Below are 25,662 nucleotides of genomic sequence, written 5' to 3'. Positions count from 1 at the left end.
GGCCCAAGCATCTTCATTTTTCGATATTCTATGTGTCCACGGGAGCCAACACGTCTGCACACAGTGCTTAGAGCCTAATGGCGCATGGAGGCTGGGAGAATCCCCAGTGATCCTCCTGCGCAGCCCTGAGAAGCAGGGATCAGGAGATTATCAGCACCCATCAGCACCCTTTCTCCACCACCTCCCTGTGAGCAACTCACCCGCTCCTCCAGAAAGGGCGCTGGAGTCTCACGGTGCTGCCTCTGAGACACAGGGAGCAGCCCGGAAATGCAAAGCCATGGAGTCAGCTGGGCCTGGGTTCAAATTCCACCCGTGCTACTGATTAACTGTGGAACCCTGGGCTGATCACTTACCTTTTGTGGCTGTTTTGCAGATTCACTGGGATAAAGTTCTAGGCACATAAAAGAGCTCAAAGAGAGTTTCTGCTGTGGTTTTTTTTTTTTTTTTTTTGGTTGTTTTTGTTATTACTACAGTGCTAATGACTACTTCCGGGAGACATCTTTATAGGAAATAAACAAATTAAACATTTCTTTTTTTGTTAGTCAAATTATTCCTTAGCACTTAATTTACAGCTATTTGTATTTATAATCAGCTTGGCAATCATATTTCTCATCCAGGACAACTGGGTGAGGAAAGTTAACATTAATACTCCCATTTTCTAGGTGAGGAAAAGGCAACATTTTCCATCTATTCTGTCTCTAGCTGCTATGATTCTATAATTAAAGGCACCTGCAATCATGTTCATTAGTTCCCCATGAAAAATGATATGCAACACAGATGTCCAATGCAGGAAGGGGGGATTAACAAGCACTTGATAGCAACCCCAAAATAACAGCTAAACAATCACTTCTGAACATTAAAGCCCCAACTGAAATAGAGGTGTTGGGTAAGATTAAGGGGGGAAAATGAAAAATACATTTTTTCTTCAATCTCACTCGTTTAGGATATGTCTGACACAGCTTAGAAAATCTTAGAGCTGCAGACTGGAGGATGGTTCATTTCCTCTAGGAGGGAGCTTCAGTTAGCAAGTCGGAACAGACTAATAATGTACCCTGGTATTTTTTCTTGAGTCAGTGCTACAAAGTAGGACAGATCGAGGATGGACAGGCCCAGTTTTGTGGTTCCGTATCAAGGTCGTCGGGAAGCCTGTGGACTCTACAGGGGACCCACAATTCCAAACACACCCCCCAAATCACTAATGGCTTGCCTGTAAACATAGTCTTTCCATATGCAGAGTTTCCATGAATAAAATATGAAGGTCTCTAAAAGTACTTCTGGACTTTCTGTCACTACAGCTATCTATGATTACATGGCAGGGGTCAGGGGCTCAATTTCTTTTGTTGTTAAAATAGTTTCCAAGCTCAAAAAAGGTGAGGAAACACTGAGGCAGTTCAAACCTGCTTGTTGCAGATGAGGTCAAGGTCTTAGGGACAGCTGGACTCCAACTCAGGTTTCCTCATTCCCTCAAAATAGTCCCTGTCTCACACCATACAAGGCACAGGACACTAACAGTGAGAGCTGAGCCTCTCTCCCACACCATTTCCTCTTTCCAAAGGAGGCGGCACGAGCTCTGTGGGTGAGCTTCAGGCACCTTCCCTCCCTCCAATCTTGAACTCCCCAGATTGGTGCCTTTAGGGTTAGCACCGCCCTCCCTCTTTTGAGCTCTGATGCTCTGAAGGTGCCGCAGGACATTTGGTCTCAGTATGAAACACAAACCTAGTGATGGCGGCGCTCAGACAAGGGATGTGCGGACTGCAACATCTGCACCTGCATATCTTTCAGCTGCATCTCCAGTGCTCCTAACAGCTAAGGAAAACTTCACCACGGCAAGATTCATGACCATTTTATTGACTCTGGATCTGTCAAGACTAATAGACTATTAATAAACCCTTAGCCTAACAACTTCTCAAAATGCCTTTATTTTTATGGCTTCAGTCATTTGTTCCAATGATTGTTAAGTGCTACTGGATGCTATTGGGACTTAAGTGCCATGAAGAGAAGGGATGTGATTGATGGTACTCACTGCTCTTTCCCTGGTGCCTGGAACAGTGCCTGGCATTTAATAAATATTGGCTGGCTGAGTGACAAAATGAGACTGGAGCGGCAGTTCCATTTATTTATGCTTTGCCTCCAGGTAGTGAGATGATGGAAAGAGTCTATGAGGCAACAACTCAATTCCTAGTAATCTCTTCTGTCCTCAGTCTTCCAGTAACCTCTGACTTAACACCCTTCCCTCAAATGCTTTAAATGTAATTTTCCAAAGGTGCACAAGTAATTCATTCATTTTAGGAAGATCAGATACTTCTAACATATGAAAAGAAGAAAATTAAAGTTCATATGGGGGCCAGTGCTGTGGCACAGTAGGTTAAGTCACCGCCTGCAGCGCCGGCATCCCATATGGGCTCCAGTTCAAGTGCCAGCTGCTCTTCTTCCGATGCAGCTCCCTGTTAACGCGCCTGGGAAAGCAGCAGAATATAGCCCCAGTGCCTGGGCCCCAGCGCCCATGTGGGAGACCTGGAAGGAGCTCCTGGATCCTGGCTCTGGCCTGGCCCAGGTCTAGCCATTGCGGCTTTAGGGAGTGAACCACTGGATGGAAGATCTCTGTCTCTCCTCCCAGCTCAACTCTGCCTTTCAAATAATAAAACTCATATGATTTCCATCACCCAAGGAGACGCAGTTAACACACTAGCACCCATCCCTCAGATTATTCTCAGCAAGTCGGCATGCACACGCACACACGCACACACACACCCCTGACACATTTCCCAAAGTCTCTGCCCTAGACTGTGTGATTTGAACTTTTTCCTTTCCTCTGGGCCTTGTTTGCTTGTTTCTTGTTATAGCTCCTTGCTCTCTCCTGTGTCTGAAATACAGTCCTTCCCAATTGCTGCTGTGGATTCGCTCTGAGAGGAGAAGCGCGGTGGGGGCAGGAGGCGCGGAGTCACCACCCAGCACCCAGTGTGAGGCCTCACCACGGAAGGATCCTGCCCTTTTCCCTCGAGGGGACTCCTCCGTCCTTTCTTTAACCTGCAACCCTGTGTGTCAGCATCTTCAGTCTCTCAAACCCTACACCTTTAAAACCCAACGCATGGCTGTCGCCTCCGAAACCAGAGCACTCGTTTACTCCGTCAACTCTAAGAGTGGACCATCAGCCCCGTCGTCACCTTTGGCTCCCCAACCCTGATCCAGCCACACAAAGCCTTTTCCATCCCTCCTTCCTCTCCCATCTCTTCCATCATTGTTACCACCATTGTTTTGTCCCTTGGACCTGTATGACTTTCTACTTGGTCTCCTGGGTGCAGAATAACCCATCAATGCTACCCACCACTTCCATCTTGCATTCAGGAATTTGTGCTCGCTCTAGTCCCTTCACAATCTTGCCCCAGGTTCCTTTTCTGCCCCTAATTCTCACTATTCCTGGAAACAAACCCTTTGCCCCAGCCAGGCTACCACACGCCTTCTTCACTCTGAAGGGTCTACTGATCCCATTCATTCTCTCAAAAACCACTTAGTGAGCATCCACTGAGTCAGATAATGTACTGCCACTGTGGGTGCAGGGCTGAACAACACTGACCCAGTCCCTACTCCCAAGGCACTCAGGCCAACGGGTTCTAGAAGGGAGACCCCAAAACACTCTGGAAGGAGACACTTCAAGTATCCTTGAATGCCAAGTCAGGAAGGGGTGCTCAGCCTAGCAGTTAGGAGGCCTGGGTCCAGCAGCCGGTTCAACCCGGCTCCAGTCCCTGGCTCCAGCTTCCTGCTAATGCAGTGGTGATGGCCCAGGTAACTGGGTTGCGGTGACACACACACAGAGGAGACCTGGAATACTATCCAAGCTCCTGGCTTCAGTTCTGACCCAGCCTCCCCCACGGCAAGCATCTGCGGAGTGACCCAGCAGATGGGAGCTCTCTCTCCCTCTCAAATGGAACAGTCGTAAGGTTTAAGGAATAAAGTGCCGAATGAGGAAAGATAACGCTGAGGGCTAAACTCAGTGGCTCAGGAAGTACCAGCGGTGCTGCGACAAAGGTCTGGCTGGAGTGAGAGCTGGAGTGTGGCATATGGCTTGGGGGGGGGGGGGGGGGGAGGGCTCAACGCGGACATCCAGGTGTGGGTGTCCAGGGCGAGAAGACAACGGCACCCAGGTCAGATGGAAGACAGCAGCAGCAGACCCGGCCTGCTTTGTAGAAAGGGTCACCCTACACCTCTCGGCCCGGACTCAGCGCCCCGCATCACGGGGCTTCCAGCAGGGAGGGGGAGGCAGGTGCCTGACGCTCTCTCGCAGAGAAAACACGGGGCGAGTTCAGAGTGTGGCGTTCGTCTAAACCACGCGAAGGACGCCCGTGTTGACGCAGCCGGCCCAGCCGCGTGTCCCCGTCTCGTGTCCAAGTCCGGAGCGGGCGCGAGAGTCCGCCCTCCACGCGAGCACCGCGCGGCTCCGACCCTTTAAGGGATCTGCTCGACCACGCCAGCTAGCGCCCCGCACCTGCGTGGGTCACCTGCTGGGGGTCGGAGCCACGGGGCCGCTCGGACTCGGGGGGGGCACTGGGCCCGCGGACACCGCTTCCCTCCCCCAAGTCCTGCCCCGGCCGTCACCTCCCGCAGGGCGCTCACCCCGTCTGCTTAGCCCCGAAACTCCACGGACTTCGCCTCTGCCCGGCTCCGGGCAGGTGGGTAACAACTACGGGGCCGAAGGGAGGGTGTCTGGGACTTCCCGCGGCGCGCTCAGAGTACTCGGGGTCCTCACACGCCTCTCCCCGGAGCGCGCCGCCCGCGCGCCTCGCGAGGTCGCTAGACACCGCCCCGTCCCGCCGGCGGTGGAAAACGTGGCCGGGAAGGAGCCAGACTCGGGTTCGAGAACGCGGGGCCCCGGGCCCAGCCCCTCGCCGCAGGTGCTGAGGAGGGGGCGACTCGCGGAACCCGCCGCGGGAGGAAACGAAGGCTGGAAGGCTCGCGAGATCTGCGCTCGGGATCTCGCTGCGTTGCCTGGCGACGGGAGGACGCTCGCGGGCCCCCAGGCTAAACCCCGCCGGAGCCTCGAATCTCCTACCATGGGGGAAGACAGCGGCAGCCGCAGCTCTGGGACCGCTAGGGAGCTGCGGAAGCTGAAGCAGCAGGCGATGGAGTACTACCAGGAGAACGGCGTTCCGCGCAGGCTGGAAGAGCTGCTCAACTCCACCTTCTACCTCCAGCCCGCAGACGTCTACGGGCACCTGGTAGGGACCTGGGACGCGCAACCTGCCGCCCCGCGCTGCGGCAACGCGGTGCGCGTGCGCCGCGGAGTCGCGCATGCGCATCGGGCCGGCCTCGGTCGCACCGGCAGGTGCCGTTGGCGGGGAGGAGGTCGGGGGATCCCTGAAGGATCCCTGCGGCGCTAGGGAGGCTGCAGCTGGAGAGAGGGCTGCGGCCGCGTCCAGCCGGCTCCCTCTGCGTCCAGATCTCAAGGCGGGAACGCGGTCCTCTGCCTGGAGCCTGGTTCCCCCCTGCCCGGCCCCCGCCTGGCCCGCTGGGCTCTGGACTTGTCGCCCTGCTGTGTTCCTATAGCATTTCCTACGTGTCCTGTAATTCGAGGCAGCCTCCCCAGGCAGCGCGTGAGCTCCGGTTACTGAGCCCCCAGAGCTGCGGGCCTCATGGCTCTTACTCCGTAGAACGAGATACAGATTACGATTCCCGTTTTACAGATAACGTGGCCCGGTGAATTTAAATGATTTTCCCAAGAGTCACAGAAGCAAACTAAACAAATCAGCCCAGGTCTGTGTGCCTGGCACCCAGCAGGGTGTGTGGTACCCAGTGGACACCCGAGAACCGTTGTGGGCTGAAGGCAACAGTGCTTGACTGGTTTCATTCTCTGCTCTTCCTTGCTAGAGGAATTCTGGGAAGTTTCCTAGGTGAATTTTCTCATTTTACAAAGACACCTTATCTCACAGGTGCTCGCATGCAAGCTAGGACCAGGGACCTGGACTCTCGGTCCCTAGGGTCAGTCTCTTCCCAGGACATTGGTTTGCACAGCTCTCTGGAAGCGTGTCACTTGGTTAGGGACAGCAGCCACTGGTAGGTATAATCCTTGGAGACAAAGATACGGTGAAACGTGGGTGTGTACTGCATTGAGAGACATCACTGATGCCAGTTAAAGGAATGCAGGGATGGGAGGGCCCCCAGGCAGGAGAGCCTTGCCTTGGACTTCGAGAAGGACTTGCAGGAGTTGCATTGACAGGAAGCTCTCCTTTTTATCTTCGTAGTCACCGCCCTAGGTTTTGCCCTCCTTGTTCCCATCCAATCTTTCCTTCTAAGTCCCTCCTCATGGGGCTGCCAGAGCGATGTTCCTGATGCCCTAGTCTGACCACAGTGCTCTCGGTCAGAAACCTCCCGTGGCTTCCCCTTGCTTGCTGAGTGAGATCGCACTCCGGATGTGTGTGGTTCATAATGCTCAACCCTACCTGTGGGTAACAGGCTTGTCCCCACTCCCTCCCCCATCCTCTATCTTGGACCACTTCCAATTCCCTAAAACTTGAAGTTTCCCGCTGCCCTCCCCTTTGCTTATCCTGAGCCCTCAACTGAAGGGTCTGGCCTCCACTTCCCTCCCTTGTTTGTTGGCTGTTTCAGCTCCGATGCCATTTCTTCTGTCCTTCTCAGACCTGGGAATTCAGGGATGGGTGAGGTCCTTGCTGGCAGTAGCAATGCCATTTGTTCCTTTGGGATTGGGACTCAGGCGGATGCGGGCGTGATTCTTAGCTGCCACTTACCTGCTGCGGTAGAGTACAACGTGGGTAGTCTCCCAGTGAACACACTTCTGTTACGTAAGTCCCTCCCACTGTGAGCGTGGATTTGGCCACGTGCCTTGCTTTGATCAGTAGGACCGTGGCAGACAGGATAGAAACAGAGGTTTGCTAAGTGCCTGCTTATTGAAACTCATCTTGGAAGCTGGTCACCGCACCATGAGGAAGTCCAGTTACCCTGCTGGAGGGGGAGAAATCACGTAGAGCGAGACAGATGCCCAGCTGGGCCCTGGCTGATCCAACCCTCCCAGCTGAGACACTGGGCTGCATCTGTATGAGACCCCAGGCACAACCAGTGAAGGGAGTTGAGCCCAGCCCAGATTGCAGAATCAGAGTAAATAAATGGTTGAAGCCATTAAGTTTTGGGTGGTCAGTGACAAAGCAGTAGATAATTATACATTGCTCATGTGATTTAGTTTGCTCCTCTGGGTGAGTGGAGATTTTGTGTTGAGGATTTAAGGACGGTGTATACACAGTATGCAGGGACATGGCTGACATTCATCCACTGAAGATGTAACTCAAGGGATCCTTTGTCCTGCACTGCGGTAGGTGATACAGTGATAAAGATGACATAATCACTCCCTTAAGTACACGTCGAGCACATTAAAAACGTCCGTTCCCTTCCCTCGCTAACACACAGTGTAGCGCGCCGTAGATGCTCAGTGGACTCAGCTGTAACACACCAGGTCAGCACTGCGCCGTCTCCGGATGCTATCTAAAGTCATGCAGGTGCTCACTCTGCTGTAGCATCCAGACCTCCGAGGGCGTGGCTGGCTTCACAGCTGACTTTGGCTTTAGCCGCCCAGGCCTGCCCTCTGAGCCGACATGTGGCTGTGAGTGTCAGAGGAAGTCCCTGACCCTGATCGGAGACCTGGTCCACTAGGAAACAAAGAGCCCCGTACTCTATAATACAGAGGCAAGGAGAGAGTACCTTCGCTTTCTCCTCCTCCTCTCTCCAGTTCCTGCTTCTCGCACAGCAGTGCCGTGGAGAACCCTTCCACTCAGCCCCGTGGAGTGCGCATTCTCTATCAGCCTCCTCTTCTTTCTTTGGTCCCTTTCTTAGATCTCTCCCAAAGGTCTCTGCTTTTCCACATCAATGGAATGGCTGTTACTAAGGTTGCCGGTCTGGCTCTTCGAACACAAGGGACCACGTATGAGCCAATGGGAAGTGAGGAAGAGCTGCTGAATGTCTTCACCAAGTATCAGATGCCTTGTGCTGGGAGGAATAAATCCCAGCCCACCTCAGGTTTCTTAACTCTGAACGCATCACTGCATTCGGGAATGCCTGCATTTCTGTACGCTGGCCAGAGAGGTGGGTTAGGGAATTGAGATGACTGCAAGATGCCTGCCAAATTAGATGACACAGGGCCTCCACACTAAGAAAAGTGTATGAGCTTCTGCTGTGAGCCCAACAGACAACAACTTGTCCCCAAGTACGGGAGACTCAGCATCGGGCTGCCCCGAACCTCAGCACGGGAGGGCGAGCAGTGCCTGTCAGCTCAGCTCTGGCCCCGGGACGGACACTCCAGGAGAGGAGTGGGGGGAACCAGGGCACCCGTGAATGCCCTTGGGCACATCAGTGAGATGCCATATTGTGATTTCTGTGTTTTCTCTCTGTGTATGTGTGTGTTAAAGGCCAACTGTTTTTCTAAACTTGCAAAGCCTCCCACCATATGCAGAATAGTGGGAAAAAGTATTCTGGATGGACTGGGGCTTCCTACCCTGCAAGTGGAAATTTTCTGCACTGTTCAAAACTTCCCCAAGGTATGAAGCAGTTTCCCTGTGCTCTTCAGTATGTTCTGGTTCCACTGCGTGTATTAGCAACTCTTACCTACACTGCAGACAATCGATGCGTGGAAATTCAGTGTCTGTGCAGTGTATCTGCCATGCATTCACAGGCAATCATGTAAGCACGAGTCATGCAACTACTCTTGATGGCTTTACTATGGTCAAGTGTAATTTTGATACATACATGACATGCTAATCTGCACATGGTCCAACATGGAGAAGGAAAATGAGGCAAACCTGTTTAATGTCCTGCTAAACCTTGGACATTATCCAAGTGATGAGTTCTGCAGATCAACATATAGGTCTACAGATTCATATATAGTGATTTATAAACAGACTAGCTTATATAAAGAAAATTCATTTTAATAATTTGAACAATTCACTTTGCGGCATATTTGTTAGAAATAATTTTGTTGCCATCTCTGGGAAGATAATATTAGGATTCACTCTGTTCCTATGCTTGTAGTTATTTATTGGAGAGGTAGTCAGAAAAGTGAAGTTCAGGGCCGGGTTTCTAGAAGGGTGTTTTAACCGGGTAATCACTTTAAGTGTTCAATGAAGCCGAGTTCCATAGTGCTTCAACAGCTCTAAAAATATCTCAGAGAAAAGTACATGTTCTCATTTTCCCCTTGAAATGGGTGATAAAATATCATGCCCATCAAAAAGCTGAGTTAATTCAATTTCCTATTTTCCGCAAGAGGTAGGGAAAACGTGGGGCACATTTATGCTGTTTGCAGAGCATCTGTTCCGTGGTGGTCCCGACCCACTTCGAAGTCCACGAGAACGCGCTGCCGGAGCTGGCCGAGGCGGAGGAAGCGGAGAGGAACCAGGCGGTGAGCACGGCAGTGCAGTGGGTCAACCGGAGCCTCACGGAGGAGCTGCAGGGCGTGGAGCCCTCCAGCCAGGTGGACGTGGATCACACGCTCAGGTCCGGCTTCCTCCGGGAAAGAGCAGCGCCAAGGGTAAAACCGGGACGGTTGTCTCCCCACCTCACCTGCCAGAAAAATGGGTCTCGGACTCTCTGCAGTGGGGAAGTTGCTGCAAGAAGCTTAAGTGAAAGCAGCAAATTTAATGTGAAATAGTTTTGTCTCTCTGCAAACCGTGTTGCTGAAATCCACTGTGGAAGGCCACGAGGCGCATTTCAGTTCTTTTTCATGCTCAGCACTTTCCTAGGATCCAGTCGAGAGCTTGATCAACTGAGGATGATGGGCCCCCCACCCCCCGCCCCATGTGCCACCTCTGGCTTCTCACATGCTCATGTGGTCCTGGTGGCTGGCACATCCTGTCCTCCCACTACAACCCGTGGGTTCACTCTAAAATGTGAAAACCATGGGAGCTGTGGTTGCAAAGGCCATGTAAGTGTTTATAAGTATTTGGCTGTGCCCAGAAAAATCATGGGTTAGAGTTACTTTTCCTTTTGTGCAGGTCCAGTGCCACAACCCTCTTGGCCATACAGCTCAACTGGATTCTCCTTCCTTAAGCTTTAGCACTTGCTTAAGTGTGCACGATGTCACGTTTTACCTTGCTTCAGAGTTTAGTGGTGACTTTTGTGATAATGTTTTTGAATAGTTTTTTGAAATTTTCTTGGGAGTTTCTAAATGTGACTCCTTATATATTTATTTTTTAAAGATTTTATGTGTTTACTTGAAAAGTAGAGTTACAGACAGTGAGAAGGAGAGGCAGAGAGAGAGAGAGGTCTTCCATCCACTGGTTCACTCCCCAGATGGCTGCAATGGCCAGAGCTGCGCCGATCTGAAGCCAGGAACCAGAAGCTTCCTCTGGGTCTCCCACGTGGGTACAGGGGCCCAAGGACTTGGGCCATCTTCTGCTGCTTTCCCAGGCCATAGCAGAGAGCTAGATCAGAAGAGGAGCAGCCAGGACTAGAACCAGTGCCCATATGGGATGCGGGTGCCACAGGTGCAGGATTAACCTACTATGCCACAGTGCTGGTCCCTACTTATTTATTTTTAATTTGGCCTTCTCTGCTATTTTTTTTTTTTTTTTTTTACCCCCAAGACGTCAGTCACGCCTTCTGTTACCTTTCTTTCTCCCTGGAGTTTTCAGTTCCCAAACTGTGCCTCTGGGCTGCTTCCTTTCTAGGCCTACAGAAATGCCACGGAAGCGTCCTTTTTCCTCTTGTTTCTGGAGCCCGCATCTTCCTCTTTCCTGATTTGCTGAAAGTGAAAATGAGAAAGGACACGTGAGATGCAAAGCTTTATTTCAGTTCATTCATTCATTTGAGAGGAGAGAGACAGAGCTCCCAAGCTAATTCACTCTCTAGGCAACAGCTGGGGGCAAGAGGAGGGCTGAAACCTAGGGCTGGGAACTTGGTCATGGTTTCCTACACCAGTGGCAGAAACCAAATTACTTGCGCCATCGCGCCTGCTTCCGTTGGTCCATGTTAGCAGGAAGCTGGAGTCAGGAGAAGGAGCAGGGAGTCCAACCTAGGCAGTCCAGTGTGGGATGCAGGCATCGTAACCACTAGGCTAAGCTGCAACCGCAGTGTAGTCTTTAAGTTCTTACATGTGTGCAGATGTCAGTTCTTTGCCCTCATGTTGGTGGTTTTCCTGAATGTAGGATTCGCTGTTGAAATCAAAGTCCTTGAATACTTTAAAGCCATTGTCCCATGCGCATCTGGGTTGTTGGTTGTTGTTTGATGCAAATTTGATTCTCATATCTGCTTTTTCTCTTTATTCGCTTATGTTTTGTCTTTGGAAGCTTCCAGCTTCTTTTTATTCTTAGAGGCTGAACTCTTATTTACATATACGCATGGAGGATTTCACAAAAGCTATATATTTTTAAGATTATTTATTTGAGGGTCCTACGCTGTGGCGCAGCAGGGTTAAAGCCCTGGCTTAAAGCGTCGGCATCCCATATGGGTGCCAGTTCTAGTCCTAGCTTCTCCTCTTCCCATCCAGCTCTCTGCTATGACCTGGGGTAGCAATGAAGGATGGCCCAGTCCTTGGGCCCCTGTACCTGCATGGGGGCCTGAAAGAAGCTCCTTGCTCCTGGCTTCGGATTGGCACAGCTGTAGCCATTGCAGCCATCTGGGAGTGAACCAGTGAATGGAAGACCTCTCTCTGTGTAACTCTGACTTTCAAATAAATAAAATAAATCTTTTTTAAAAAAGATTATTTATTTGAAAGAGTTACACAGAGAGAGAAGGAGAGGCAGAGAGAGAGAGGTCTTCCATCCAATGGTTCACTCCCCAATTGGCCGCAATGGCCAGAGCTGTGCTGTTCTGAAGCCAGGAGCCTGGAGCTTCTTCTGGGTCTCCCATGTGGGTGCAGGGGCCCAAGGACTTGGGCCATCTTCTGCTGCTTTCCCAGGCCATAGCAGAGACCTGGATCAGAAGTAGAGCAGCCCAACACTCAAACCAGTGCTCATTTGGGATGCTGACACTGCAGGTGACAATGGCTTTACCCATTACACCACAATGCCAGCCCCCAAAAGTTATTTTAACGAGTCATTTTAAGTTCCCCTAAAAACATCCTCCACATAATGCAATTTTTCACTGTCTGTTCTTAGTGTCTTTGTTTTCTGATGGTTATTTTCATAAAAAGAACATCTAGATATCCCGAACAAATGATGTATTCAAATTTTACTTTAAAAACGCAAACGGGGGACAGGGTTGTGTTGTAGCAAGTTAGGTCGTCTCCTGCAACACTGGTATCCCATATGGGCACCGGTTTGTGTACTGGCTGCTCCACTTCTAATCCAGCTCCCTGCTAATGCGCCTGGGAAAGGAGCAGAAGATGGCGCAAGTACTTGAGCCACTGCCGCCCATGTGGTATACCTGGATGAAGTTTCTGGCTCCTGGCTTCAGCCAGGGCCAGCTCTGGGCTTTGTGGCCATCTGGGGTTGAACCAGTGGATAGAAATTTCTCTCTCTGTGTCTCTCCCTCTCTCTAACTCTGCCTTCAAATAAATAAATCTTTAAAAATATGCAAACAGAGTTCAAATAATTTCAAAAATGAGCACCTGAAATGTTTAAGTATTTTCCAGGCCAAAATGAATTTGAGTTCTTGAACACAGTTTTATAATAACGTCATTGGAAATTGAAGCGGATTTGTTCTTAAATAGCTAAAAAGTAGAGTTAATGATTGAAGCACATTGTGGTCAGTTCTACAGCGTGACCAAAATGACCATGATACCTGTAGCTATCCCATTGTAAAACCCTGTTTTCTTGCCATTAGGACATTCTTTGCAAATAAAGTACAAGAAGAGAAGGAGAAAAAAGAATTGGAAAAGAACCTGGAAAACTCAACAGTGTCTATACCTGCACCTGTAATACCACCCCCACCCCCCGCACCTCCTACAAAAAAGAAGCCACAAAAGCAAGTTAAGTGACATCACTAACCCTGGCAAGATATGTGTGGGGAAGCAGGGCCACAGCTTGTGGTGCCTTTCCAAGCCTCTGCTGCAGGCCCAAGCTCGGCTTCCGGCCAGGTGCCATCCATTCTCCACGCCGCCTCCTTGCTTGGAGCTGCTCTGTGGATGGGGGCAGGGCTCCCCCATCCATGCTTATTTGCAAGCGAAGATGACTTCTCACCTACAGACGAACACTCATTAAAGACAGGGAATGGTGGCAGTGCACAGGGTGGAGTGGAGTGAGGGTGCGCTGGCTTAGGGACCTTGCAGCTCCCTGGAAGCGTCAGTACCTCATCAGACAGCCACTCCATAGTCTAACGAACGTCGATCCTCCGATATGTGCAACTGACATTTTCTCAGTCCTATGCAACACACACACATTTTCCTTAGAAAACTTTGCTATGTTAATACAAATAATTGAAGTTATTGGTTCAGCCTGCCCTTGGCTCTATGCCTTCTAGCAGATTGTTAACCTCAGCCCCTCCAGTTTGTTCAGTCTGAAGCTTGTTGTAATGGTGTAAGGGTGTTCCAGACAGCCGTCAAAACGGAGCACGGGCCTTGAGGGCATAAGTCAGACCTCTTCAACCTGCCAATGTCAGTGCCCAGCGTGACGCCAAGCACAGCTGAATGCTCACAGGCATGGGGGTGTCCAGTGAATAAGAAAGCCCCAGAACTGGGTCTACTGAATAAGAAAGCACCAGAACTAGGGCGGGACCAGAAAGACCCTGGAGACACCGTCTCTTATTTTATCAGTTTGGATGCTGATGCCCTGAGTAGGGAAGAGAATTGCCTAAGGCAAGAGTTGTTAGACCAGCCTTCTCTCAACAGGGTGAGATGGCCACTGCCTAGGTACAGGCAGAGACCACAAAGGCACGTCCATTTATGTTGCTTTTGGCGGACAGAACCCTGGCCTTAGAGAAGGGAATTAGTAGGGGACAGTAATTTGCTAAGCACTTACCATGTACCAGGCGCTTCCATGCCTCTTCTCCACCAAGGGCTCGAGCCCGGCCAGTGGCTGTGGAGGCACCCGAGAAGCGTATGGTGGACTGTGTGGCACCTGACCACGCAGGTGGCTGAGAAGATGTTGAAGTGGGAGATGGGGAAGGATTCTGGATAGAGGGAAGGATCTGGGAGGCATTTCTAGAGATGGGAGACCATCTAGAACGCAGCACTGGTTAGAGGCTGGCAGGGAAAGGGCGAGGTAGCAAAGCTGTTCAGCAGAAAGTAGAGTGTGCCGCGGGTAGGGGGATAGAGATGCACGCAGGATGGGCTGTGAGGCTGCCCAGTTCTCTTCATCCGATTTCTGTTACATGTGAACATGAGATAACAAAGTGTACCTCATAGAATTGTAGAAAAGACACTGATTGGCCTAGAATATCATAAGAAGGCTGAACTATGGTGAAGGGTTATTTCAGCATTGGCAAGTGAAGACAAACAGAAAACTTGGGACGTCAGGGAGACAGTATGCTTTTCTCAGCTTCAGTTTCATCCTTTCTTTTGGCTGGGGCTTCCCGTCTCTAAGTTAAGCATTGAAATATACACTCTTCTTATAGCCGAACTTCCCAGAAAGAAATATCTTCTCAATGTTTTTCTCTCCAGGGAGGAAAGAAACTCTTACAGAGAAACCCATTATACCTGCAGAACCTGCTGAGCCTGTGTTCTATGGCAGTATGGCCATAGGGGCCGTGTCACTGGCTGTTGCCAAAACCAGTGCCATACTGGGCAACAGACCCCTCTACCTAAATATTGCATCTCTGAAGCACGGTCAGGTTCGTATCTTTTGGATTCCATTACGAGGAACCATGAGAACCTCAATGCAATGAGCCGTGTTTCTCACGTGCCCTTGCTCTCCCTGTTGCAGGAGGAGCCAGCACTGCTCACCATGCCTTTGCTGATGGTCGCTCTGATCAGCTGTGGGAAGTCGTCGCCTGGAAAGCTCAATCTAATGAAAGAAGTGATTTGTATTCCCCATCCCGGATTAACAACCAGACAAGTACCTCCCATGATCTCAGCTGACTTTCTGAAGACAAACACTCACTGATAGGTTTTTAGTGAGAAGCGAAGGGAGAGGGAATGAAATGTGAAATGAGGGAAACTATTTTAGGAAATTGGGGCAGTGGGAAGAAAGCAAGACCTTCCCTAAGGGAAACATTTCACGGCCTTGGATGTCTGGTTCCTCACAGCACTGGCTCACGCTAGCGACTTGCAGAGAAGCCAGGCACCCGTGGCTCTGCAGTCCGGAAGCAGTGCAGCAGGTTGTTCTGTGGGGATGGGATGGCTGCTCCGTGCCCTACGGCAGCGGCAGGTGGAAGCTGGCGCTTTCCCAGCGACCTCACCGTACCCAGTGGGACCTCCATGGCCAGCGCGTCGCCTGGCCCTTAGGAGGCGTCTGTGGAATGAAGGGACCCTCAGTCACATCGCCACCACTCAGAGGCGTGCTCTTGTCTGCGTTGCTCTTCAGTGGCCTCAAGAGTCCCCGTGCCTCTTTGAATCGTCCTGAAATCTTCTACCGTTGGACATTAGGGAGAATGCAAGGTTCCCGTTTTATAGGGGGTGTTTCCACAAAAAGTGCAATCCCCCTGTGGCAAGGCATCAAGTGGTGTCTTACCTAGTCCGTGTAAATCGCTAAAGGAAATCTCAAGGTCATTTCCTCATAATTCCATTCTATTTTATTTTTATTTTTTTATTTATTTTTATTTTTATTTTTTTAACAGGCAGAGTGGACAGTGAGAGAGAGAGAGAGACAGAAAGGTCTTCCTTTGCCGTTGGTTCACCCTCCAATGGCCGCCACAGCCAGCGCGCTGATCCGATGGCAGGAGCCAGGTACTTCTCCTGGTCTCCAATGGGGTGCAGGGCCCAAGAACTTGGGCCATCCTCCACTGCACTCCCTGGCCACAGCAGAGAGCTGGCCTGGAAGAGGGGCAACCGGGACAGAAACCGGCACCCCGACCAGGACTAGAACCCGGTGTGCCGGCGCCGCTAGGTGGAGGATTAGCCTAGTGAGCCGCGGCGCCGGCCCTCATAATTCCATTCTAAACAAAATCATCTCACAACTTAATTGCAGTGACGAGGGTTGCTATCTGGTGGGCCATGCCCAGGTCCTGGTGCCAGGATCTTTCCTTTAATTAAGGTCTTGTGTGCTATTTGGGCAGCAGGGCACCAGCCAGCCGTTCTTCATCTGTCTCTGTGTGCGGATCTCATCATCAGCAACACACTTTTCTACTCTTTAAGTGCCAGTGGGTTTATACGGATGGAGCCTGTCTAATCTAGACTCCTTGGTGACCCGTAACTCGCACAGCAAGAAGGTCACCCAGCTTAGCTGAGAGACACGAAAGAGAATAAAGCCGGTGTGATGCAACCGATGAAGCGGGCGGTTGTGTTCAGTGAAGAGAGACTACTGAGCAGGCACAGCCTCTCACCCCTACTCCGCCAAAGCAAGCCGGGGGCGAAGATTGAAGCTGTGACGTGGGAGCTCGCACCATCCACTCAGCAGGCACTCTGCACCTCAGTCTGAGTTAGAAATAGCCTTGTGGGGTGTGATTTCTTAATATTTAAAATGTCTAGACTGGACTGTGGAAGATGATGGTGATGATTCTACTTACAGGGTGTGGAAATGCTTCTGGAAATTCAGAAACATGTCAACAGGACAGCCGATACGGTATGTGGGGAAGTCCGCCAGGCTCTGGTTGCTGACAGTTCTATACCATCTGGTGGCCAACCTGTGGTTCATTTTGCTAATGCTGGTATGGAAAATGCATTTATGTGTTTGGGGCTTTCCCTCTAAACCAAGTGTACACATTTCCTCACTGGCTGTGGGTCCAATTTCTAAGGTAGTTCACAGTCTCATTTTGCTTTCTGTGCTAAGAACTTACAAAGAAGGAAAGGATTTGGCCCCAAGGATGTCAGAGGCATTGTGGAGTGCACTCCTGTGCCCGGTTTGAATCCAAGCACTGGGCAAACAAGGGCCCTTGGCAGTGTAGCAGTCTCAGGCAAGTCACAGAGGAAGGATGGGAGGCAGGTATAGGAGTCGCAGGTTGTCCCAAGATATGCTAACTAGGGCAATGGGAAGCAGGTGTAGGAGTCACCGGTTGTCCCAAGATATTCTAACTAGGCCAGCACATGGTGATATGCAGGCCTGCAGCCAAGGAAGGGACCCAGGCCTTGTCTGTGGTGCTTTTTGGAACAAAAAGACAAATTGATATTTTAGAGCATTACATTTACAGAAAGCTTACAGAATACTGTGGAGTTCCCAAATATCCTTCCTTTTGCCCCCATGTTGATGATACAGTGTGTGGCACATTTGTCAAAACCAAAATGACACATTACTGCTGCCTACTCTACAGCCTTCAGAGTTCACTCATTTTCCCATGAATGCCACTTTTCTAGGCGAGGATCCAGTGCAGGATCCCACACTGGGTGTAGCACGAGGAAGCATGAGTCCCTCCCCGTCAGGGTGGAGCCGAGATACCAGAGCAAGAAACCAGTCGTCACTGGTTTCTCCCGCCTGGCACATCAGTTTGCTTCCTGAATTAGTGTTGTACCAGGAGACGGAAAACTGAGAGGGCTCCACCATGAAAAGAAACAAGATAATTGTGTTTCATATGAAATACACGTGAGCCAGACCAATTCTTGACAAACACATCCCAGCTTATAGAGCCAGTTAATGTTGGGCATTAAAGTATATCCCGGGGAAGGGGAACTAAATCCTTGCACCATAGGCATTTAATACTGTCGCTCCCCCTCTTCATGGAGGAACGACACAGAACCCTGCGCTGTTCTTTTCGTCTGCTCGGCCCTCCCCGGGTTTGCTGCTGGTTCTTCCCGGGTTGGCTACTATCCCTTCCACCTCCGTGGAAGGGCAGTTCCCCCTGGCCACATTCCCCACTTCCGCAGGGGAGCGGCACACCGCCGGCCGGCTCTCTCGGGGGCTGCACAGGTGTTCCTCAGGTAGATGTTCCCCTTAGATGTTCCCGGTGCATGCCGTCTCTCTCCTCCTTTATAGTCCTCCTCCGCCAATCCCAACTCGGCTGCCCACACGCCGAGTACGCTGCTCTCCAATCAGGAGCAAGTCCTACAGTTTATTGGTTGAACTGGAGGCAGCTGTGCGGAAGCTGTTTACTTCTCTCCCAGCGCCATATTGTGGGAGAGCAGATGCATAGAATAAGTCTTAATTCCAGTAACTCAGTCCAGTCCGGGCTGCTCCCCACATAATACCCCAAAAGTTGGGTATTAAAAAGAGGTATTCCAAAGAGGGCTGCCTCTTTGGAATGATCTTGGCTTTTAACTTCCAGTGCCATTATGCCCACCAGATTGACCAGATTCAGTGGTCTTCGGGTTTCTGAAAGTCAAATCCAGCCTGCAGGAGACAGTGTAACATCAGGATATTCAAAACAGGGTGTGGGGCCTGTAAAAGCTAGGCCCACCGGGGCGTGACTTCTCAAGGGCAAGGAGGGAATGTGTGCCCCCCTGCAAAACAGACTGGCTGCACCGGCAGGATGGGTGCACGCCCATGTGTGTGACGAGGGGTAGAAGGTGAGAAGGAGCTGAGGAGAACATGATCCTGAATTTGAGGAATCCTTGGAGCTCATGAAAATAGGGTGTGGCTGGCGTCATCCACGTTTGTGTGTTACGTGTGCATGCCATGTGTTTGTGTGTGAGTGTGTATGAGATTCACACGGGACTGGCAGAGCCCTGGAGCAGTGGACAGGCCAGAGACCTAAACCATTTGTTGACACACACATGTCCAAAAATCCCAAGTGATATTTTTATTTCCTGTCTCACAGCCTCTTCCTCCAAAAGCCGAGACCAAAAAAGGACACAACGGGAACAAGAAGGGTCAAGTGAGTATGCCTGATTGTTTACCCAGCAAACGATGACAGCAGGGACAGATTCCTGTTTTCTCTCCCATGGTCATTTTGCTCCGAGGCCAGAGCTCAGGAAAACAGAATTTATACAGTGATATTGCTCTGTCGCTCCCCGTCTTCGTGGAGGAGCAACACAGGACCCTGCGCTGTTCTTTCGTCTGCTCGGCCCTCCCCGGGTTTGCTGCTGGTTCTTCCCGGGTTGGCTACTATCCCTTCCACCTCCGTGGAAGGGCAGTTCCCCCTGGCCACATTCCCCACTTCCGCAGGGGAGCGGCACACCGCCGGCCGGCTTTCTTCAGGGGCTGCACGGGTTCCCTTAGATGTTCCCCATAGATGTTCCTGGTGCATGCCGTCTCTCTCCTCCTTTATAGTCCTCCTCCGCCAATCCCAACTTGGCTGCCCACACGCCGAGTACGCTGCTCTCCTCCAATCAGGAGCAAGTCCTACAGTTAATTGGTTGAACTGGAGGCAGCTGTGCGGAAGCTGTTTACTTCTCTCCCAGCGCCATATTGTGGGAGAGCAGATGCATAGAATAAGTCTTAATTCCAGTAACAGTCTAGTCCGGTTTGCTCCCCACAGATCCCCCTTTCTTTTTATTTTTGGCGTTGATACGCGCCTGTCTTCGGTGTCCCGCAGCACACACTCTGCTCTACTTGCTAGAGTTGCCACAGGCTCTTACAAGTCCTATCAATCAGGAAAACCGAATCCGGGTCCTCTCTTCGCCATTGTGAGGAGGTTTTTAGGCGCTGATGCGTGCCTGTGTTCGGTGCCCTGCAGTGCATGCTCTGCTCTGCCTGCAGGGGACTTACAAGACCTATCAGGCAAACCGAATCCAAGCCTTCTCATTGCCTTATTGTGGGGGAGACTTATTAGTGTTGGTTCGTGCCTATCTTCGGTGACCTGCAGCTCATACTCTGGTCGAGCTTTGCTGGCGCTTACCGCCTTAAATCAGGCAGACCGAATCCAAGCCTCCTAATTGTTGCATTGTGGGGAAGCTTTACTGATGTTAATTCGTGCCTGTCTTCGGTGACCTGCGGCTAGCCGCCCAGGTACTCATTGCCTCACTAATCGGGCAGACCGAATCCAAGCCTTCTAATTGGCATGTTGAGGGGAGGCCTTATTTTTCTCTATTTCTCTATCTCCGGGCATTTCTATTTCTCCCATTTTACTTCTGTCTGCCAGCATTCCTATTTCTCTCACTTTACTTCTAAAACTTCTGTTTCTCTTATCCCCGCAGCTTTCCGGCACCTCGCCCCGCCGGCGGGTTCCCGGCTCTGCGCCGCTTCAGCCCGCGCGCCTCTCTCATCTGCGCAGCTTCCCGGCTTTGCGCGGCTAGGCTTCGCGCGCTCCCGCTCCGCGGTCTCCACGCTTAACCCTTTCGCGTCTGAACCACGGCCTACGCCAGCGTTCCCTATCTATTCACGCCCCGTGCTCTCTCTGCACGCGGCGGCTTCCGCGAGTAACACAGCGTAGCTTGCGTCTCCACCACTAGCATTCAATCCAAGTTCCCCGGGCTAGCCTGGCGAATTCAACCCAGCGTACGTCTCCGCCCCACGGTTTGGCTTCCCGTCCTTTGCTCCCCGGGCTAATCAGACGGATCCCAATCTGGCTTGCGTCTCAGCTTCTGGTTTCAACTTTTCGCCCCCTATTCCCGGGCTAACTTGAGAATCCCAAAGTGGCTTTCGTTTCCGCCTCGGCCTGCCCCCCGCGGCTTCAATTTCCCTAACATTTTTCTCTACCCGGTATGTTTCCCTAAGTTTTCTTCCAACAATATTCCTCTCATTTCTCCTGGCTTCTCCCCACAGTCCGTATCCGAGTCCAAGCCTCCTCCAGGTTTCACTTTCGCTTTCAGTCTCCTAGCTTCCCCGCCATAGTCCGCATCCGAGTCTATGAAAGCTTTCACTTTCACTTTCAATCCTAACTTCTTTCCCACAGTCCATATCCAAGTCTATGCCTAGGCTTTCAATAGCTTCTTCCGGCACCTTTCTCGTCCGGCTTTCCCCTAGGCTCTTTGCTAGTCTCTCTCTCCGGTATTTTCCTGCTTCTTCCCGTTTCTCCCCTCCTAAGTTTCCTATCCGTCCTAGGTTTCCTATTCCGAGTCACGGCACCATTATGTCGCTCCCCGTCTTCGTGGGGGAACGACACTAAACCCTGCCTAGGCTTCATATCCGAGTCACGGCACCATTATGTCGCTCCCCGTCTTCGTGGAGGAGCAACACAGGACTCTGCGCTGTTCTTTCGTCTGCTCGGCCCTCCCCGGGTTTGCTGCTGGTTCTTCCCGGGTTGGCTACTATCCCTTCCACCTCCGTGGAAGGGCAGTTCCCCCTGGCCACATTCCCCACTTCCGCAGGGGAGCGGCACACCGCCGGCCGGCTTTCTTCAGGGGCTGCACGGGTTCCCTTAGATGTTCCCCATAGATGTTCCTGGTGCATGCTGTCTCTCTCCTCCTTTATAGTCCTCCTCCGCCAATCCCAACTTGGCTGCCCACACGCCGAGTACGCTGCTCTCCTCCAATCAGGAGCAAGTCCTACAGTTAATTGGTTGAACTGGAGGCAGCTGTGCGGAAGCTGTTTACTTCTCTCCCAGCGCCATATTGTGGGAGAGCAGATGCATAGAATAAGTCTTAATTCCAGTAACAGTCTAGTCCGGTTTGCTCCCCACATTGCTCCATGAACACTAATCCCCGTCTTCCAGGCAACTGGCCATCACTGCCAAAAGTTGCCTGTCCAGCTAAAATCTGAGGCTTGGAAGCGTTTACAAGTCGGAGGGTGGCCTTTGACCCTGTAGGTGAAGCGTATGGGGAGCTGAACCTCCTGGTAACCAGCTAAAGGTGGATAGCGTGCTTTAGGCTTTCGTTTTACTACTGCCAAAGTGAGCCTGAAAAGGGGCAAAAAGAAGGCCATTCTTTCCATCTGGTCCCCAAAAGGCACCAAAGCACCATTTCAGATGAACCACGGGTAGGAACTCAGATTTGACAAACATTCCTCCTTGTGCAAATGACCACGCTGGCCTGGGAGCCCTGGGAAACATCTGAGCTTGACTGGCCCATCTCTTTGGTGATGGTGGGTACCCTGCCATGACCTGCTACGTGCCCAGGCTGTCAACAGTACAAGCGGAACAGTCCGCGAGAATCCAGGAGATGATGCATGTGAGTGGAGGCTGCTCCCATCTGCAGGATTTGCTCTGAAAGCCAGAAATCTTAGCTCTGCTCTCCCATCAGGGACTGCGGAATCTGGGGAGCTCAAGAGAAGAGGGGCTAGGAAAATAGAGGCCTTGGTAAAGAGAAATGTAGTTTCTCAACACAGGGAAACTCAAGAAACAAGAGACAGGAGCAGACACAGCAGGACGTCAGATACTTGATAGCTGTCTATGGCAGAGTGAGTGCAACACTCCTAACCCTAGGCTTTGCAAGGGGGCTGGGGATGGCGAAGGAGCAGTGATTCGCAGTGCTGTTCCTTCCAGTCCGCAGGTTGTCTCCTGTGTTCTGAGGCTCTCAGACCAAGCCCAGCCCTTCTCACGATCAGCTTGCTGTCTTTTGCCCTGGTAGGAGCGGGTTAGAGGTTACAGTCTAGAGGAGCAACCACACCAGAGTCAGGGGCGTAGACTCTTGCAGTCAAATTTCCCAGATTAAAATCTGTTCCAGGTCAACTATATTCCCTGTGAAATGAACATAGTCATGGTACGAGCTTCAGGGGTTGGTGTAAGGAGTGAATGAATTTTATTCACGTGACATGCGTAGGATGAGACCCACCACTTAGGAAGCACCAAGTAAGTGCTTTCGTAATTTAGAAGATTAGGTAATGAAGCTCCATCGATAGACAAAAAATTGTCCCACCTATTCCTTTGTTGTAGGAATAAAAGCTTCCTCTCATTGATATTGAAACCATTGGCTGGGTTTTATAATTAACTTGCTGTTACTAGAAAACAGAAAACATTTCTCCCCGTACATGCTTGTTCTTGAGCCCATGAACTCTACAAACATGTGAGTTTCAAGCCCAGAACCACAGAGGCTGCCTCAGCTTCCAGCTGTGCAGGTCGCAGTGCCCACCGAGCGCACACCGAAGCGGACTTGGCGGGAGCAGCGCGTGCCTTTCCCGGGGTCGTTGGCATCCCCAGAGCTTCTGCTGAAATTCGTCCTCAGTCTTGTGTCCTTTCTGCCAGAGTTTTCAACACTTTTAAAAACAGCACTTTTTCCTAAAGGAGGGTGACATTTTTACCAGTCATGTTTGCCTGGAGGAAAACAGACCACAGGAAAAAGGGCAGGTTTGGGAGGACTGGCAGCATTAGGTGGGCTGAATGGCTCTTTACAGGGATAGACTGGACACTCGCAAGCCAGGTGGCTCGGCTCAGGCTAGCACCCCGCCCCCACTGCAATGGCAGAGCTGACAGACAAATAGCTATACTAACAAGAAAAGTGTGGGGCCGGTGCTGTGGCGTAGTGGGTTAAGCCACCACCTGCAACACTGGCATCCCATATGGGCATCAGTTCGTGTGCTATCTGCTCCCCAATCTAGCTCCCTGCTAATGCATCTGGAAAAAGAACAGAAGATGGCCCAAGTGTTTGAGGACCCTGCTACCATATGAGAGACCCAGAAGAAGCTCCCGATTCCTGGCTTCGGCCCAGGCCAGCCCTGGCCATTGAGGCCATCTGTAGAGTGAACCAGTGGATGGAAGACCTCTCTGTCTCCCTCTCTCTATATATAACTCTATCAAATAAACAAACAAAATATTAGAAGAGAGAGAAAGCTGGTCCCAGATCAAACCTGGAAAATGTTGGGAATAAGAAAACCAGGGGAACTGTACGCCCAAAGTCCCGGGAGTCGGACCTGGAGGGGGGATTGGTGTGGCAGCACAGGACCTGCCCTTTGGGGAGCAGAGTCCGGTCACCCCATGCCTGTCCCAGGATGCTCCGTGGACCGAGCGTGCTGTACTGACGCCTCCGTGTCTTTCCTTCTTGCAGCAGCCCATCACCGGAAAGATGACCCATCTTGGCTGTTTAACCGTTAACTGTGACACCATAGAGCAGCCGCTGCTTCTACTACAGGGCATCTGTGCCAGCCTGGAGCTGGAGCTGGGAACAGATCTGCATTTAGCCATCAACTGTGCTGGCCATGAGCTGATGGACTATGTAAGTTTCCACTGCAGAATGTTCTCTTCTGGTTTAGGTCCAGGAGTTTTAACTCAGAACTTAAAAGCAGAGCTCATCTGAGTATTTTCCAAACCAATCCTATTGGTCTTTTTTTTTTAATTAATATGGTGTGAGGGAACCAAATATAAATGGAGTTGAGAAAGTCAAGTTAGCTAATGGAAGATGGGTTGCTACACTGTCCTCATGAGAGCTACTGCCCAATAAGTTACCTGGTATGTTTTGTGTGTGCAGTCATTTCGTAAAAACTGAGTTAGACAAGCATGCGAAGCGGGGTGGTTTACCTGTGACTTGGTAGACTTCTAGATGTGTGCTTCTTAGTGTTTGTGCTTTTCACATATAAAAATATTCCCAAGTGATTGAAATTTATGACAAATGCGTTTTCAATCTGACTCAATGCATCACAGTATTGAGCGTGACCTGAGGAGGACACAGCCTCACTGGTGACACCTCACCTGGGAGACGCCACCTGCAGAGAGCGAGCAACATGGGGACTTCAAAAAGTCTGTGGAAAAGTGAAGCTAAAAGATAGTTTATTTTGGTGGAAATGTAAAATCCATATGCCATATTTCCATAACAGCCATTTTCCATGAGCTTTGAGCAGACTGTTTGCATGGGGTTTTAATGTTTTGTACTAAACTTATGTGTTATTCCACAGACTTTTTGAAGTTTCCTATTTTAAAAAGAAAGTGAATGGAAACAGATTCATTGAAAATGTTCTGTAGCAGGTGTTTGGAGCAGTGATTAAGACGTTTGGGTTACCTACATCCCATATTGGGGTGCCCTGGTTCGAGCTGGCTTCGGATTACAGCTCGTGTGCACCTTGGGAAGCAGCAGGGGGTGACTCAAGCGCTGGAGACCTGGGCTGAGTGTCAGGCTCCTGGCTTTGGCCTGGCCTACGCCCAGCTGCTGTGGACATTTGGGGGGTGAACCAGCTAATAGAAGATCTCAGTCTCTGGTTTTCAAAAATATGGAAGGAAAGATGGAAGAAAGGAAGGAAGGAAAACTTTTATATGTTCCCAGTCCTTGAGAAACTGGTGCTAGAAAATCTATTAGCAGTTCTCTTATACACACATATATTTTCTATTTTCAGATACGGAAATGCTAAGCTTTCTCAAATGCCCAGCATTCTGGCATGCATTTATAGTGATTTGATAACATTTATCATGTTTAGGGGCCACGACTGCACGGGATTCTGCTTTAACTGTGATTCTTACTTTAAATATAAAGGAACTTCTGAAAATGTACATGAGAATCTAAGTTTCAGCTGATTTCTAAAAGTTCTTTGACTTTTCTAAAGAAACTAAGCTCATAAAGGAATGTTTAATTTCCTATTCTTCACCTAATAATTGGTTCCTAGGCATACCATTAAGAAAAAGAATTGCATGTTTCCATCAGCAGCGTATACTGAGAATGATGAATATACTTACTGCCAGTACTGACTAGAATGGGTATTTGTTGCTTATATGCAGTAAAATGTATTAGCTTGATATCAGATAATTCTTACATAATGTGAGTCATTAGTATTTCCTCACTGACAAGATAAGATTTTTAAGCTTTGTATTATAGAAGCAGCTGAAGTTCTTGCTGTTTTTTCCTGTGAAAAATGTAAAAACTTCCTTTAATTATGGGCTTCTCGGGACCTGCTTACTTCCAATGGAGTCCGTTGTCTTAGCAGCGCCGCAGCAGGAAGGCATTAGCAAAGGAAACAGCCCGTCTGC

The 25,662-nt window shown here is 50.5% G+C and overlaps 2 protein-coding genes across 9 annotated transcripts in view; one reads left to right on the top strand and one right to left on the bottom strand.

Moving 5' to 3' along the window:
- The window catches only part of HSPA12A (heat shock protein family A (Hsp70) member 12A), a 145,906-nt gene extending 140,719 nt beyond the window's left edge, over positions 1 to 5,187 (bottom strand). For 2 of the 6 annotated variants that reach the window (XM_051824194.2, XM_017348602.3), the window contains exon 1: positions 5,048 to 5,187. In XM_051824194.2, coding sequence (XP_051680154.2) covers positions 5,048 to 5,050 — 3 coding nt within the window. In that variant the 5' untranslated portion in view covers positions 5,051 to 5,187. Of the gene's footprint in view, positions 1 to 200; positions 2,581 to 4,611; positions 4,748 to 5,047 lie in introns of those variants that run through there. The other 4 variants (XM_051824196.2, XM_017348605.3, XM_051824195.2 and 1 more) reach the window with 2 other exon arrangements.
- The window catches only part of ENO4 (enolase 4), a 29,854-nt gene continuing 9,092 nt past the window's right edge, over positions 4,901 to 25,662 (top strand). The window contains exons 1-9 of one of the 3 annotated variants that reach the window (XM_070057158.1): positions 4,901 to 5,213; positions 8,409 to 8,537; positions 9,299 to 9,489; positions 12,757 to 12,902; positions 14,531 to 14,700; positions 14,793 to 14,885; positions 16,536 to 16,589; positions 18,715 to 18,771; positions 23,756 to 23,923. In XM_070057158.1, the coding sequence (XP_069913259.1) occupies positions 5,049 to 5,213; positions 8,409 to 8,537; positions 9,299 to 9,489; positions 12,757 to 12,902; positions 14,531 to 14,700; positions 14,793 to 14,885; positions 16,536 to 16,589; positions 18,715 to 18,771; positions 23,756 to 23,923 (1,173 nt within the window). In that variant the 5' untranslated portion in view covers positions 4,901 to 5,048. Of the gene's footprint in view, positions 5,214 to 8,408; positions 8,538 to 9,298; positions 9,490 to 12,756; positions 12,903 to 14,530; positions 14,701 to 14,792; positions 14,925 to 16,535; positions 16,590 to 18,714; positions 18,772 to 23,755; positions 23,924 to 25,662 lie in introns of all 3 variants that reach the window. The other 2 variants (XM_070057160.1, XM_070057161.1) reach the window with 2 other exon arrangements.

The sequence above is a fragment of the Oryctolagus cuniculus genome, chromosome 15 (assembly GCF_964237555.1).
Source record: "Oryctolagus cuniculus chromosome 15, mOryCun1.1, whole genome shotgun sequence".
In the NCBI taxonomy this organism is placed as follows: domain Eukaryota; kingdom Metazoa; phylum Chordata; class Mammalia; order Lagomorpha; family Leporidae; genus Oryctolagus; species Oryctolagus cuniculus.
Note: the sequence above shows the minus strand (reverse complement) of the source record. Positions and strands in the feature narration are given on the sequence as shown.